The sequence below is a fragment of the Sapajus apella genome, unplaced genomic scaffold (assembly GCF_009761245.1).
Source record: "Sapajus apella isolate SASKATOON/1434 unplaced genomic scaffold, GSC_monkey_1.0 scaffold25, whole genome shotgun sequence".
Taxonomy (NCBI): domain Eukaryota; kingdom Metazoa; phylum Chordata; class Mammalia; order Primates; family Cebidae; genus Sapajus; species Sapajus apella.
Genome location: NW_022436965.1, coordinates 25853057 through 25869735, shown reverse-complemented (window position 1 = coordinate 25869735; position 16679 = coordinate 25853057). Strand labels below are relative to the sequence as shown.

At 43.7% G+C, this 16679-nt stretch overlaps 1 protein-coding gene across 4 annotated transcripts in view; it reads left to right on the top strand.

The window, feature by feature from the left end:
* Positions 1-16273, top strand: part of HSD17B7 (hydroxysteroid 17-beta dehydrogenase 7) — a 24534-nt gene extending 8261 nt beyond the window's left edge. For 2 of the 4 annotated variants that reach the window (XM_032291560.1, XM_032291562.1), the window contains exons 5-9: positions 482-676; positions 4404-4508; positions 5255-5311; positions 6385-6483; positions 15765-16273. In XM_032291560.1, the coding sequence (XP_032147451.1) occupies positions 482-676; positions 4404-4508; positions 5255-5311; positions 6385-6483; positions 15765-15854 (546 nt within the window). In that variant the 3' untranslated portion in view covers positions 15855-16273. Of the gene's footprint in view, positions 1-481; positions 677-4403; positions 4509-5254; positions 5312-6384; positions 6484-7208; positions 8306-15764 lie in introns of those variants that run through there. The other 2 variants (XM_032291561.1, XR_004272877.1) reach the window with 2 other exon arrangements.
* Positions 16274-16679: the final 406 nt, after the last annotated feature.

The following is a 16679-nucleotide window of genomic DNA, read 5'->3' as shown; positions in this document are numbered from 1 at the left end:
AGATAACTAGTTGATACTGATGTCTCTGACTCTAGTCTCTTACCATATAGATCATTCTATCTTCCTCCCCATGCTTACAGCTAATGCTCGGCTTACGACCACGATTGGTTCCGACAGACCAGTCGTAACACGATTTGGTCCTAAGTTGAGTAGGCTATATGCACGCGGAGGTGGTAGTGCTGCCGGAAGCTGGTCCGCACTGTCGTCCGCCCAGCTCGGCAACGTTTGCGCTGCCAGACGCAGAGCAGTCGTGGCTAGCGATTGTGGTCGTAAAGTCGAATGGTCATAAGTTGCATAGGTCGTAAGTCGATCAATACCTTTATTTGTGATGTCCCACTTCAATAGTGACAAATCTGACTCCCACCGTCCTCCATCCATTTACTTAATTCTTCAGTTTCAGTATCGATGGACAGTGGTTTCAAAATTGTTATCTGTACTCTGTCAGTATATTTTAATACTTTTTTTTTTTTATTTCACCGAGATTCGGGAACTGGAGCCTCTCCTCTGTCACAGTGACAATCCATCTCAGCTCATCTGGACATCATCTCGCAATGCAAGGAAATCTAATTTCAGCCTCGAGGACTTCCAGCACAGCAAAGGCAAGGAACCCTACAGCTCTTCCAAATATGCCACTGACCTTCTCAGTGTGGCTTTGAACAGGCACTTCAACCAGCAGGTAAGGCCTATCCCAGTGATATGGAAATGGCAGGGGAGGGCTCTCTTAATTGCCTACTATTGATTTCCTAGCAAGGTAACTGGCTTTCCACTAACTCTTGTAGTTTAGATTGATAGTTGGTGTATATGAAAGTTTTGGGGGGAGGTAATCAGCTCCTGACATTTTAGTTATAGGTAGTTCATTAATCATTCTGTGGTACATCAGGCATTCTCACTTATGTTAACAGAGTGACACTACTAAAAGTAATAATAGCTACTGTTTCGGTACTTGCTGTGTTTCAGGTGCTGTATTCATCTGTGTATGTCATTATATACCTGCCTCATTACATGGAAGTGGGTCTGAGTATTCCCATTTTCAGATGAGGACACTAAATCTCGGAGAACTTAGGTTGTTTATCTGATGATCACACACTCGTAAATGGTAGAGCTCAGAATTGAGCCCAAGTCTGTCTGACTTTACAGCCTGGACCTTTCCCACTGCACCATGCTGCCTCCTAGTGTTTGTCATAGCAAATGTTTATACGACAGTCAAGTAGTTATAAAACCTTCTGGATAGTGGTGGTTTTAGGTCAGACTCCAGAGCTCTGTCTCTATGAGGATCTCCGTTTATAGGATATTTTTTAGGGGACGGTGACCCTTGTTGGTCATACTGGGTCCTTGTGGCCACTATGGTCTGCAACTTACTGCTTCTTTGTATGTCTGTTGCCCAGATCTAAATTCTTACGTGAAAATCTCCAGTCTTCCCTCTGGACATTTTGTTTTGTTTGCTTTGATTAACAGTGTTGTATGAGTATGGGGCTATGGAGAAGTTTAATTTCACTAACATTTACAAAAGACCTGTCATGTTTAGGGCACTGGGCCAGGCTTAGGGTTAAGGAAGAAAATGAAAAAAGACGATCAAGAGTTATGTCTTCCCTCAAGGGAGCTTCTTGGATCATGAATTAGACATAGAAATATGGTCAAGACTTGGCTTATTCGGGAATGGTTGCCTTTCTCAGGTGGTATTCTGTGATCTGGCTCTTGAGAATCTTGCCCCCTCCCCCCCACTTTTTTTTTTTTTTTCGGAGACAGGGTGTCATTCTTTTCCCCAGGCTTGAGTGCAGTGGCACAGTCTTGGCTCACTGCAACCTCCATCTTCTGAGTTCAAGTGATTCTTGTGCCTCAGCTTCCTGAGTAGCTGGGATGACAGACATGTACCACCCCACCCAACTTTTGTATTTTTAGTAGAGACAGGATTTTACCATGTTGGCCAGGCTGGTCTCAAACTCCTGGCCTCAGGTATTCTCCTGCCTCAGCCTTCCAAAGGGCTGGGATTACAGTGCCCGCACCCAGTCTGAATCATGCCTCTTACAAAGTTGAAGCTAAGAGCATACTTTCTAGAACTGGATTTGAATCCAGACTCTGTCATTAGCTTTGTAACCCTAGGCATATTATTTAATCTCCCTATGCCTCAGTTTCCTCATCTGGAAAATAAGGATAGTAATGGTGCCTGCCTCACAGATTTATTGGGAATGAAACAGTCACAGCAGTGCTTTATATTCAGAATGTGAGTTTGTGTGTGCATGTGTCTGCACAAATATATACATGTGGAGGTGCATGAGTGTGGGTATGTGTGTGCCTGCCCATGTGTAGGGGGGTCATACGTACATGTATGGGTTTTGTGAGTGTGTGCAGATGTGTTTGTGAGTGTATGTTTGGGGTATGCGCATGTGTGTAGGTGTCTGTGCATGTGATCTGCACATGCGTGTGCATGTTCTTGTATTGGCTGTCGTTATTGCAGATGGGACTCAGCATGTTGGCCCAATCGTGCACCTCCTTCTGAAGTTTCTTGAGATGTTTAAAAACTTGTCACAACTGCTTCCTGGTACTCTGAGAACTCCCTTTTAGAGGGATTAGCTTTCCCTTTCATAAAAAGCTCTGGGATTCTATTTAAGTCTCAATTATTAAATAAGGTTTGGGATTTTATCTTTTACAAAAGAGAGAGATTTAGCTATTGCCTGTAAAATCTGTTGGGATTGGTTCTCAGCCAATGACTTTTTCTCCTTGGCCTTTATGAGGAAAGAAGCAGCTGAGTAGAATGACATGAGGGGATTCCTTTTGAAGCCATGTGTCACTGGAAGTGTTGTCAGGTTCTATACAGGCTGCCTGATGGACTTTATCATCCATGCATGCTCGCCCACTCACGCTGTATGGGAAGACTCGGGATCATCACAATTGAATCCCTATGATTCCACAAATAGAAGGAGACAGCCTTGGTTAAGACTGTCGTCTTTCTTTTTTGTTTCTTTCTCAACATCAGAAAATTATATATGTTGGAAACCTTGGATTTTAGTTTGAAGATGTCTTCGTTTAGGACAGAATAGTCCCCAACTGTTCCTAGGTAGTTCCTACAATAAGACATTTTCCTTAGCTGTTTTTGGGGCAGAGTGCGTTATTTCAAGTCTCAGCTCTTGACTTTTTTCCTAGAGTATTGTTTGTAAATCAAGGGGATTCTCAGAGGATGGTTGATCCGTGTTAGGCGATGCCAAGCCTCTGCAGCAGCAAATAAAGGAGGAAAAGCCTCCAGGTTCTCTTGCCCAGGGTGTGTCTGTCCATTGAACTGTTACACTGGCACTTCCTATTTTTTTATTTAAAAGAAAAAATGAGATTAAAAATGATAAAAGTGTGTTAAAATAGTATCAAAATAAGGTAAGATGTGTAGTGTAAATTAAACTAAATAAAATAGTAAAACAAATCCCAGCATTCCAGGGCTTAACTATAGATCACATAGGACCCTTTATATTAGCATAAGCTCTATGTTATTGGGGCTCTCTTTATAAGGTGGAACTTTCTAAAATAAGTACTGGGCTAAGGACCTGATTTAGAGATCTTAAGTTGGAGAAAGTTTTGTGACAGCACATACAGCCTGATACCAGGAACACCCATCTCAAGCTAGAGGTATGGATCTTATGTACCTGCAGGGAAACAGACACATACTTTAGGTTTAGCTGTCTATTTATTAGGCCAGAAACTCCTTGAAGGCAAGAACTGTACTCAGTACTTCTTTTTATCTTAAATGCTCATTATGATTGAAAAGCTGATCTTCAGTTAAGCCAATAATAAGGAAAACTCAGATAACTAGGCCCTACTTTTCTCTCCCAGCTTTAAGATTGGTTATTTTTTGGCCGGATGTGGTGGCTCACGCCTATAGTCCCAGCACTTTGGGAGGCTGAGGCTGGCGGGTCACAAGGTCAGGAGTTTGCGATCAGACTGGTCAATGTGGTGAAACTCTGTCTCTACTAAAAATACGTAAATTAGCCAGGCGTGGTGGTGGGAGCCTGAAGTTCTATCTACACGGGAGCCTGAGGCAGGAGAATCGCTTGAACTTGGGAAACGGAGGTTGCAGTGAGCCAAGATTGTGCCACTGCACTCCAGCCTGGGTGACAAAGTAAGACTTCATCTAAAAAAAAAAAAAGATTGGTTATTTTTTTTATACTGTAAGTTTCATGAGAATAGAGACTTTGTCCTACTAATTTTTTCATCCTGGGTGCCTCTTATAGTGGGTTCTCTTAATACATGATTCTTCAACATAAATGTGTTACCCAACTTCAGAGACAACTCAGAGCATGAATTCTTTATTACATGACTCCCTGGCTCACGTGCATACCTCTCTTATTAACTACCACGTAGCTGGACTGAGTCAATATACATTGAGTTAAAATCTTACTGCTACCCATCTCTGTTCCTAGGGTCTCTATTCCAGTGTGGTGTGTCCAGGTACAGCATTGACCAATTTGACATATGGAGTTCTGCCTCCCTTCATATGGACGCTGTTGATGCCAGCAATATTGCTGGTAAGTGATGAATACGTCTTTTCTTAGCTTATGAAATCTCTTTTTGGGACCTAGTAGATGTGTCTCAGGGTTGGGAAATGATGTAAGGAACTGAACCTGAATGCCATTTAACTTGAGGTTTTTGAACTTAATTACATAATGTGAAACCTCTGCTTAATATTTCTTAAGTATTACTTCTGTGCCACCATTTGAGTGTGCACTTCTCTTTAAAGGAATGTTTCATTGCCCATGCACCACAGATCCCAAGAGTTCTGTAATCATATAAGTTTAGAAAACCCATGTTAAACATTGTTAAACTGGACTTGTTTTTAAACAACTTCTCCTTCTGAGTTTTCGAAGTGGTCATGTGCATTAAAAGTTCCCAAGAAGGGGATAATTGTACATTATGAACCATGTTTTTGTTTCGTGATTTGAACATCTGACAGGACCATTGTTCCTCCGGCACACATTGAAAAATACTACTTTTAGGAAATGATTCTATCTTCAGGGCTCAGGAAGAAATGTCTCTCCTTCAGGGCAGGCATAAAGAAAAGATCAGAAGTATATAGGCCTTCATGTTAAACGTAGTTGATTTGGAGTAATGGAGATTAAGTGATATATCTTTTTTTGACTTCTTTATTTTTTGGTCACTTAAAAAATGTTCTATAATCAGAAAGGGGGATTTTCTTTTTTAACATTTAAATGAATAATTCTTTTGTGACTCTATTCTAAACATCACAAAATAATTGTTGTTTTCTTTTCCACAGATTCGCTTTTTTGCAAATGCATTCACTTTGACACCATACAATGGAACAGAAGCACTGGTATGTTACTGAAGTTTTTACAGCTTGTATGAGGGCTTAGCAGATGTGAATTATAGGTTCACTGGTAGTAAAAATAATTTCAACAGAAAAGATAATAAGAGAATAAGTTCTGTGAATAATCAAGGTCCTGTTTGGAACTAAAAGCAGACTTTAAGGCTAAGCGCAAAACATTAGGAGTGAAGTTTGCGAGTGTAACATCTACCATGGCACTGGGCATCATGACTACAGGGAAAGCACTTCTTTAGAGGCAAGATACACCAGCAGCTGGAGGAGAGACAGGCAGTGGGACACTGGAGGGGCAGGCAAAGCAGGACGGTGACTGCACAATCAGTCCATGATTTCCCGTGGAGAAAGTGCATCTTGTGGGTCAAGAGCCAGGATAACAAAGTTCAATGCCACTCCCCTCTGTGAAGATTTTCTTCCCTCTTAGAGGATCAAGTTGTTATTTTATTAGGAAGTCAGTGGATTTCCTTAAATCTCACATGGCAAATGGATTGCATGTGTTTCCTCATCAGTGGCAGATGTTACTAATGGGCTATAATACTTCTTTTCTGCTTTACACAAGTGATGTCTCTGAATATTCTTCAACCCAGAGCTCTAGAGGCAGCCTCTACTAATGGATCAGAATTGTCCTACATAAAAAACCCTCTGTATCTGAGTCAGTTCTTTATGTTTGTCTCTCTCATTCTTTTGAGCTCCTTCAGGATTTTTGTTATTCACTTTGGAAACCTAAGGGCCTAGCACTATAGTATTTAGTAGATTCTTAAATCTTGACTGAATTGAAAGTAGCTAAGGCAGGCATAATTGGAATTGGCTTTGATGTTCTTGTTTTGGTAATCATTACAGAAATAAATGCATTTATTGTAGGAACACAAATTGATTATAGAAGCAAGTGCTTTTAAACTATATTTTAATTAGTTCTCAATGTATTTGCCAAACCGTTCACTGATTATATTTGAGAGGATATTTATAATTTGTGTGGGGAGCTCTGTAAAGTGTTAATTGTAAGTCACCACCAGCCTCACTCACCTTGGGCAGAAGAAACAAATCATTGACACGTCCTTCCTTTCCAGGTATGGCTTTTCCACCAAAAGCCTGAATCTCTCAATCCTCTGATCAAATATCTGAGTGCCACCACTGGCTTCGGAAGAAATTACATCACAACCCAGAAGGTAAATGTGCTTACCTTGTTGCACTGATATTTGCTGCTGGGTTGATGAATTAAACCCAGTGTTCCTGACCAGCTCCTCAGCTCCCATCTCCCCTTCTCTAGGTCCTCACTGTTCACTGGCATCGCACTGGTCTGATTTTATTTCATCTTGCTCTCTCCTGCTTCTAAGCCTTCACACATCTTGCTCTCTCTACCTGAGCTGCTCTCAGCCTCTTCTTTCAACTGATTTCTGCTCATCCTTCAGATCAACTTATCCCATAGCCTTTAGTGACCCCACAGACCAGTTGGTACCTCTGTGGTAGGCTTTCTTGAAATCCTGTACCTGTTTCAGATCATGTTTGTTCACCTTCGGGTTCCCCTGTCAGAATGTAAGCTCTGTGAGGAGGAGGCTGCCTTGCCACATGGTAGGTACTCAGTCAATACGTTGCAAGTTGGATGAAATATGAAGTGTCTTTCTGTGTGAAGTTAACTTCACTTCGAGTATTCAATTCTGCTTGTGACAATTATCAGCTTTAATAGATTGGTGTTTTGAAGAGGGACAGGATAATGTGCAGAAAAAAATCAAATCAGTTCTGTGCTTTTTAGACTTGGTATAATCTTCTGAAATGAAATCAAACAGAGTTACATACTGGGGAATGAAAAAATATATTTTAAACTAAGAACTATTTTGTTGGTACTTTTGTCATGAGTGAGGTTTGTTTCAGCATCTGATTTTCTACTGCTCAGACTGTTGTGAGGAGGCATTAGCATAAGATACAATGAGATTGAGGCGACTGTTAGCTCAGGTAAGTCAAGTAACTGGCATTGATTGTGGCCTCTGTTAGTAGCATGAGCTGAAAGGGGAGCCATGAACTTGTCTTCCTGTGCTATCTCTTCACTAAAAGTGAACCTTCTAGGTTTTTCAAAACATGTTCTGTGGGGTACTAGTTTCTTGAGAAGGTTTGCAAGAAGCAGTTCCTCTGGCAAGTAAAATTGAATCATGCTTCATATTAAATTCCCCTCTTTCAGAGACTTGTACAGCATGCATCAGCAAAGTAAAGGCTGTGAGAAGTTGAAACAGTTAAGAAATGTGTGTGAAATATTTAATGCTGCTGTTTTCAAAGAGTTCTTGACGATAAATTTTTTTTTAAGCACATTTTATGTAATCTAACATCCCTTTAGGGAATTCTATTGCAGACTAATAAATAGCTTACTTTAGGCTTGCAGAGTGTGTTTGAATTTACTATCTATCAACTTGGAGAGAATGATTTGTTTATTAAGGGGAGACATGTTTAATTCTACAAACTGACACAGTCATTAGCACTTTATGGAAATGCATTGAAGAAAGTATTTTAATGTTTGATTAATTTGGGTAAGTCAGCTTTCTCTTGTGTTAAAAGATGGAGTTGAACTAGAAGAGTTCTGTAATGCTTCTTCCAGTTCTGTTATAGAAAAACTCTAACATGACTGAGTGAATATAAATGTTATTTTCCAAAGGTTCAAAAGTTTAATTTTTAGCCTTTCAGTTTTATGAACAAAGAGCCTGTTCTTGAAGTTTAGGCTCTGTGTTGACTTATAAAAAGGATAGCACTATTTTAAAAGGGCTGAAGATTTGCCTTTACCTACAATCGAGATTTTCTGCATGAAACACAAGAATGTAAAACAACTATAGATTAAACTAGAGAGAATCTTAAATTTCTTGCATGTGAAAGCATTTAGGAGAGAGGCAGTCTTGGGCTGCCATGGCAACTCCACACATTCTCAGATACCCAAGTTTCTTGCAGTCACCGCTGGGCCATCTTTAGGGCGTGGCCCTCAGGCTTGCTGCTCCAGAGAGTGATATGGAAGAAGGAAGAAGAAAGGACACTTTATTCCTTTTGAAGAGACTCCAGGCAGTATTTACATCTCACTGGCCAGAACATAGTCTGATGGCCCCAGCACTCATTGTTTCAATGGAGGCTGAATTATCATCTTTTATCTGGAGGGCAGTGAGCCCAGTTAAAACCAGGGCCCTTTACTAAGCCAGATGGATATTAGGAAGTGAGTAGCTGTTAGAAATTCACAAAACTCTTGATTTTTCTGTTTTATCCTTTGATTGGTATCTTCTATTTCCTGGGTATATGAAAGTTAGGGAGATAGCAAACTCAGATCTTTCAGTCTTGCTGCTTAAGGGAATCATCAGTGGGTTTGGTGAGTGTTGGAACTGAGACTGAGATTTAGTATGTCTTCAGGTGTAGCAGGAGCAGCCACGAGAAACAGATCTCTCAAATGAAGAAGGAAGAAGTTTATTTGGCCTGGGAGCCTGAGCAATAATTGGTCCAAAGCTCAGCTCATCTAACAAAGGAAGGCTCTGCCTTTATATAGGCTTATACTTTAAATACTACACGTAGAAGAATCTTAGGTTTACAGCCTTAGGAATCACTTATGAAAGGGTTTCAATTTACAGCTTCAGGAATCACATATGAAAAGGGTTTCGGTTTATAGTTTTAGGACTCACATGTGAAAAGGTTTCGGGTTTGATCTTGTTTTAAGTAAAAACAGTGTCTTCTGGAGAGTTTCCCCAATACCAAGCGTGTTATTTATAGGAAGGAGATTCAGGAGGCGCCGGCTGGCCTGCCCTCTCCTCTATTGAGATGCACAGTGGATGACAGAGCGGGAGGCAATCCCAAATGCCTGTGTCTCCTTCCTACTGTTATTACAAACATCCAACTGTCCTCTGAAGCCTCCTGGGCAAAGCTAGGCAGCCTGGTCTGTTCCAGTTGGAGAGTGGTGCTTCCACATTCTGAACCAGCAACTGCCACCCAGGTCCAGCTGGAGTCTGGCCTCTCGCGAACCCCCAACTCCTGTTAGTCACTGAGCATGCTCACTGCAGGTCAAGAAGGTGATTCTTTAAATACTACCTTATACAGGAGAGCTCTGGCTGGCATCTGGTGGTACCCCTCTGAGACATATCATCTCCCCAATTTGAGACCTTCACCACTTTATAATATCAGTGAGAGGTCTTACTCTCATTCTCGCTTTCCAGATTCTCTGAAGAAACTGATAATGTTTCATATAATATACTTGTGATGTCATTTTTTGGCTAACTACGGTAGTGATGAATCCCCTAATCATCTGAAGGAACAGGGGTAGTAGACAAGGGAGCAACAAACAAACGCCTATTATTATTATAACACTTATGATGAGGGCCTTGAATCCTCCTAAGGATGAGAACCAACCTTCAAATAAGGACTTAGGGTTAAATCCGTGCCACACGTGTACAGGCACGTGTGCCAGCTTGGCCATGTCTCGCACAATATCCTCCACTGCTTGCCCCGGTCATCTGTATGCAGACAGCAATTGGTTAGATTGAATTTTCCGCAGACGACTCCTTCAGCTGCCAGCAAATAGTCTAGGGCCAGCGGTTCTGGTCTCATTTGAGTTTCTTGTCGGGCCAAGAGGGACAGAGCTTTGCCCGTTTTATTAGTATTTCCAAAATAGCCTGCAACTGGATAATCCGGTTGACCATGTAAATAGGGATCCGGTATCCCCATGAGCCATCCTCTGCCCATGTAGCCGGCCCATCATACTCAATAATTCTCTCTAGTGGCCACTCGTCATCTGTCCAGTCTCCTATTTTTAGGTGTCTTTTCTCCCTAGCAGAGTAGACTGAATACCCTAACAGCTCACCTGACTTAACAGATAATAGGAAGAAAGAGGGCTTAATGATGCCTGTGCCATAGCTACCTGTCCATTTCCCAGATTACACACCTTATACTGAGTACCATTATATAAACGGGTTCCCTTCTGTGTCCCTCTACATTTATAAGAACTGTAGTACAAAAGAATGGCAGTAACTTTTACACCCTACCTGGTGTATATACTGAGGGCATTCTTTAAAATTGGTTAATGTTCCTACTGTACAAGTCCAAATATTAGGAAGAACAAGTCCCACGATGAATTTCTTCATGCTTCGGCCCTGCGTGGACCAGCCAGCTTCCGGGATGTGGCTGGAGCAAGGCTTGTTGTCCTTTTTAAGGTGATTCTGCAGTCCTTGCCTTGGTCCAAGTCTCAGCTGTTGCTGGTTTTTACACGGCGGTGGCGGATTCAGGCTGGGATTCTCTACCTTCACGGCTGTGGGATTGGTCAGGATCAGGTCTGAGGTCCTTTCCATTGTGGCTTTAGAGGGGCTGTACTCCCATCCTTTATCCACACGTGATCACCTAGTAAGAAAGGATGAACTGGGGAGAAAAAGGCTTACAGGGCATTTGTTATTTATTCAGGTTGAAGTATCCTGAGCGATTCTCCCTAGAGCTGGTAACTAGCATCCTAACTCAATCTCTCACCACTCCCAAGGAGTTCCCGGGAGTGCCCGGAGTAGGGGAGGGAGCCTATGATATAAGACTTCATAGGGGAATATCCTGTTTTTTTTTTTTTTTAAAGGGGATACATCTAATTTTGAATAACATCAAGGGAAGTACCTGCACCCACTTTGATCCTGTTTCCTGATACACTTTCCCTAAGCTATTTTTGGTGGTCCGGTTCATTCTTTTCACTTTTCCCGAGCTCCGAGGGCAATAGGCAGCGTGCAGTTTCCAGAATAATACCCCAGGGCCATCGCTGTCCTCTGGGCCAAGTTCACCACAAATGCTGGTCCGTTGCCTGGTCTGATGCACAGTGGCAGTCCAGACCTAGGGATAAGATCTCGAAGCAGCACACAGGTTACTTCATGGGCCTTTTTCCTTGTACTTGGAGAGTCAGAAAGGCATATCGCGAATCAGTGTAAATGTTTGCAACCTTATCATTAGTCAACTCTGGGGCTCGAGTCAGAGCAATGAATTCAGCCTTCTGAGCCGAGGTGCTTTGAGGCAGTGACTTGGCTTCTATTACGCTGTCTAGAGTTGCCACTGCAGAGCCTGCACACCTTTCTCCTTGTGGATTAATAAAGCTGCCCCCATCCACATCCAACTCCCAGTCTACTACTGTCCATGGCTGATCCCAAAGCTCAGGCCTGCTGGAATAAACTGAGTCCAATAATTTAACACAGTTTTGTTTAACCAGGCCCTCTGTCATTGGGAGCAAAGTGGCAGGGTTTAAGGTGTTGCAGACCTCAATGCTGATGCAGAGATTTTTATTTTAGCAGGCTCCGGTATTTGGCAGGCCTAGCATTTGTTAACCAAAGATGTCCTTTGGTATTCATTACGGTCACTACTGTGTGGGGTGCTTTGATATTTAAATTATTCCCTGAGTTGAGGCTAGTGTCTTTAATTGCCGTTCCTTCCCCCTCCCCCCGCCCCCTCCGACGGCGCGAAAAGGCTGTGTTAAGTTGGCTAGCCCTAAAGCCAGGGCTGACAGAAGTTTTGCTTTTTGCTTCTGCCTCATTCAAAGGGTGTCCTGTCTTCTCCCCTCCCTTCTTTGTCACTTTGTATGGGGGCTTGGCCATTACGGCGAAGTTTGGAAATCCACAATCTACAGAAGCCCACTGCTCCCAGGAACTATCCTACCTGCCTTCTAGTATTGGATTCTGGCAGGTTGCAAATTACTTGCTTCCTTTCTGTTCGTAGGCTGCGTTCCCCCTTCCGGATGTTAAACCCCAGATACTTCACTTGCTGTCGGCAAATCTGGGCTTTTCTTTTTAGACACTTTATACCTACAGTCCTCCAGGTGCCAAAGTAAGGCATTTGTTTGTGCAGCCGACTGCCGTGGGGTGTCCCAAAAGAAGATCATCAGCATATGGGGGCAGCATGCAAGCAAGAAGCTTTTAGGGGGGCGGTTACAGGCTAATGCCTCCCCAAGGATGTTGAGAGAGTTTCTGAGCCCCTGGGAAGCCAGGTTTAGGTGTACTGGGTGGTCACACCTGCTTCTGGATTTCTCCCGTTGAAATGCAAATAGTTTTTGACTTTCAAAAGCCAGCCTGATGCTAAAGAAGTATTCTTTAAGTCCAATTAAGTGAACCAGCTATCCTCTGCTGGCAATAATCCCAACTGCATGCACAAGTTGGGTGCAAGTGAGTGCAAAGTCATGCAAGCCCTGCAATGGCCTGGGCAGAAATGCCAGTCTTTGGTCCCTGGCTAGGAATATCTCCACCCTCCTTTCTGAGGGACAAGGAGAGCCTGGATGACCACCGCCTGAGGCAGTCTTAGCTGCAGGGTGTCTTTCTTATTTATTAATCTGCACAACAAGTTTTGCGGGAGAAGGGGGGCAGGGGCGGTCCATTAAGTACAAGAAAGTCTGTTCTCTTAACACCTTAATAGCTCTAACAACACTGGTTTTGGTTCTTTCCATGGGAGGTTACAGGGCTGTTGTCCATGGGCTCTTTGGGGGCATATGAATCCGGCCCCCTCTCTTTTATTCCAGTGGCCCTTCCATTAGGTTGAGCAGAGCCCCTTCACTTTTGTCTGAAGCGTTGTGCTCAGGGTCTCCCTGTTTTCCAGTTAACTGTGGACATTTTTTCTTCCAATGTCCTATTTCTCGACAAAATGCACACTGATCTCGTTGCAGGTGTGGGCAGGCAGACTGGGATGCTTTCCAGGAACCCCCCCTTTTCCCACACTCTTAGGGGTGTTCCTCTCATAGCAGCATCGATTAAGTTGGCCTTCTGTTGAGCCTGACTTCCCTACGATTTTCTCTCTGGCTTACTGCCTTTCTGTTTGGCTAACTGCCTCTCTGTTTACAAACACCTGGTTAGCTATTTCCAATAACTGTGAAGTATTCATTCATGCAAATCCTGCCTGCTTCTACAATTTTCATCTAATGCCTTCTGCACACTGACTGACTAATGTCATATTTATCATGCGCTGGTTTTTGGGGTCCTCAGGATCAAAAGGAGTGTACATGTGGTAAGCTTCACACAGTCTTTAATAAAATTGGGTGGGACTTGCCTCTTTTCCTTGAAGAACCTCAGAGACTTCATTAATGTTTGTAACTTTCTGGGCCCCCTTTTTTAATCCTTCTAGCAAGGCTTCTCTGTACCGGATTAGCCTCTGCATGCCCTCCGGGATGTTCGGATCCCACTGGGGTTCAGTTCCTGGTAACTGGACCCGGACATACTCTTAGGGATTCTGGTAATCTGTGGGAACATGCTCCTCCAGCCATTTAGAAGTGGCTTGGAGGACTCTTTGCCTTTCATCCGTGTTAAAAAGATGCATAAGCAGCTGATGGCAATCAGCCCAAATGGGGTTATGAGTTCGAATAATAGTTTGCAATAGGTCAGTGAGAGCCTGTGGCTTCTTGGTATAAGAGGGGTCGTTGTTTTTCCGTTGATAAGATCAGCCGAGGTGAACTGCAGGTACATGAAAACACGCGTTTCTACCATGTGGCTGTCCTCGTCCACTCCCGTGTACCTCTGCTCTCAAAGGCATCTGCACCCTGGCCTTGGGTCGCAGACAGGCTGCCAGAGGGCAGTTCCCTCCAGGAAATGGGCAGCAATGACTGGAGTTTTTCCACACTCTTTTGTCTACTCTAGGTGGTTTAGGGGTATGCAGCTCTGGTGGGGATGCCAGGGTGTCTGGCTCAGGGGCAGCAAGTCCTTGAGGAGGAAAGGGCAAAAACTCTTCTGCCTTCGGATTTGCCAGAACTTTGGGAATTGCTGTTCCTGCCGCTGAATCTGCCTGTCCCTTGAGTCCGCGTCTCTCCGAGGCGAAGGGGTTGGTGGTTTCTAGTAGTCTGTCCCTTGGCCACTAAAACAGTTGTTGCCTGCTCTCTTAGCCACTTCGGAGGGTTCACAACTAACTGCAACCAGAGTCTATGTATGGAAATTGATTGAGACGTTCTAGCTCGCCGTGTGTAACCTTATGCCTTACTTTGGAGACAAGGGACCTGTCTAGGGTCCCCTTTGGGGACCTAAGTTGGCCTACCCTAAATGCTGGCCAGTCTTCCCTACATAAAGCCCTTAATTTCTCTGGTGTCATAGTTACTTTATAATTCCCACTAAATCCCTTCTTGAAATTTTTCAGCATGGTCTCTAAAGGGGTGGGCTTGCTATGGGAGTGACCCACATTAACACTCAAAAGAAACAATTCTCACAGTTAGGAGAGTGTTAGTTCACTCACAGCAGTTCCTGCCCAGCAAGACGCAGCACGGAGCACTCTCTGATTTACATTCACTTCAGTCCTTTCACAACGTCCAGAGGCTTCTCCACTCAGCCTTATGTGGCTATCTCTAATTCTTAGAAATTGCTCGATACATGCGGCCCCTTCTAATGGGCCCGATACTTTTCATGACTGATGAGTCTGGTCAGACACATCTACACACACACACACACACACACATACAATCGCTCTCCTTCCAATTCAAAACCATAAGCAAAAAGCTTCCAAGGTTAGTTACAGAGAGAGTGAGAGCCATGTTCAAAAGCGCTGAATCTGGCACCCGTGGGTGATCAGGCCACGCCTCCACTGAAAATCAGGTGCGCTATTTTCCTGGTTTCAGTCATACCATATTCCGTTTTCTGGACGTCCCAAATACCTGTTCCTTCTCGGTGTTCAGCCACTGGGTGGATCCACACTGCGGGGCCTCCCTGCTCGCCTCCAGCGAGGCTTTTCCACCGGGCAAACACCTGCCTGGGAGCACTCTCCGGATTCGTCGCCCCAGCGAGCAGGAGTTCCCCTGCAGGAATGCTCCATAGGGCTAGTCAAACCGCCTGACTTTTTCCCACCATCTGCCAGCCGAAATTCGCTTCCCGGCCAAACGTACCAAAAATGTAGCAGGAGCAGCCGCGGGGAAACAGATCTCTTGAACTCCAAATGAAGAAGGAAGAAGTTTATTCAGCCTGGGAGCCTGAGTGATAATTTGTCCAAAGCTCAGCTCATCTAACAAAGGATGGTTCTGCCTTTATATAGGCTTATACTTTAGATGTTACACATGGAAGACTCTCAGGTTTACAGCCTTAGGATCACATATGAAAGGATTTCGGTTTACAGCTTCAGGAATCACATATGAAAAGGGTTTTGGTTCATAGTTTCAGGAATCACATGTGAAAAGGTTTTGGGTTTGATCTTGTTTTAAGTAAAAACTGTCTTCTGGAGAGTTTCCCCAATACCAAGCGTGTTATTTACAGGAAGGAGATTCAGGAGGCGCCAGCTGGCCTGCTCGCTCTTCTATTGAGATGCACGGTGGATGACAGAGAGGGAGGAAATCCCAGATGCCTGGGTCTCCTTCCTCACAGGCTCTCAGCTTCCTGACAGCTCCCATGTGTCTGCCACCATGGCCCTTTCCTGCTCCCTCCTTTCTTTTTGCTTCATATAGTGAATGCCTTTCTTTTCTACAAATGCTATTCATCTTATTTTTTCTTTCTAGACATCTCTATTTTTGCTTCTTTTCCAGATGGACCTAGATGAAGATACTGCTGAAAAATTTTATCAAAAGTTACTGGAACTGGAAAAGCATGTTAGGGTCACTATTCAAAAAACATAACCAGGCCAGGTGTGGTGGCTCATGCCTGTAATCCCAGCACTTTGGGATGCCAAGGCAGAAGGATCACTTGAGACCGGGAGTTCAAGATCAGCCTGGGAAACATAGTGAGACCTTGACTCTTCAAAAAGAAATTCAAAAATTAGCTGGGTGTGGTGGCATGTGCCTGTAGCTCCAATTACTCAGGAGGATGAGGTGGGAGGATCGCTTGAGGCTGGGAGGTGGAGTTAGCAGTGAGCTGAGATTGTGCCACTGCACTACAGTTTGGGTCATGGCGAGACCCTGTCTCAAAAAATATATGTATGTATAACCAGAACTGACAATGACGCTCTCTGAAACATTGTGTACCTTCTGTACATTCTGGGGCACGTGGGTTTCTATCGAGTTGGATAATGTGCATTTGTAATAAATTATGAACTGTCTCTTTTCCTTTCTTTTGGAATTCTCTTCAAGACTGTGTATGTGCGCATGCTCCTATGCATATGAGAAAAAGATTGGGCCAAGCATGGGGGCTCAAGCTGTTATCCCAGCACTTTGAGAGGCCGAGGTGGGCAGATCACAAGGTCAAGGAGTTTGAGACCAGCCTGGCCAACATGGTAAAAACCCGTCTCTACTAAAAATGCAAAACTTAGCCACATGTGGTGGTATGCGCTTGTAATCTCAGCTACTTGGGAAGCTGAGACAGGAGAATCGCTTGAACCCAGGACACACAGGTTGTAGTGAGCCAAGATTTGCCAGTGCACTCCAGCCTGGGTCACAGAGCAAGACTCCATTTCCAAAAATATATATATATATAAAGTAAAAATATCAATTAGTTATTCTCTGGAA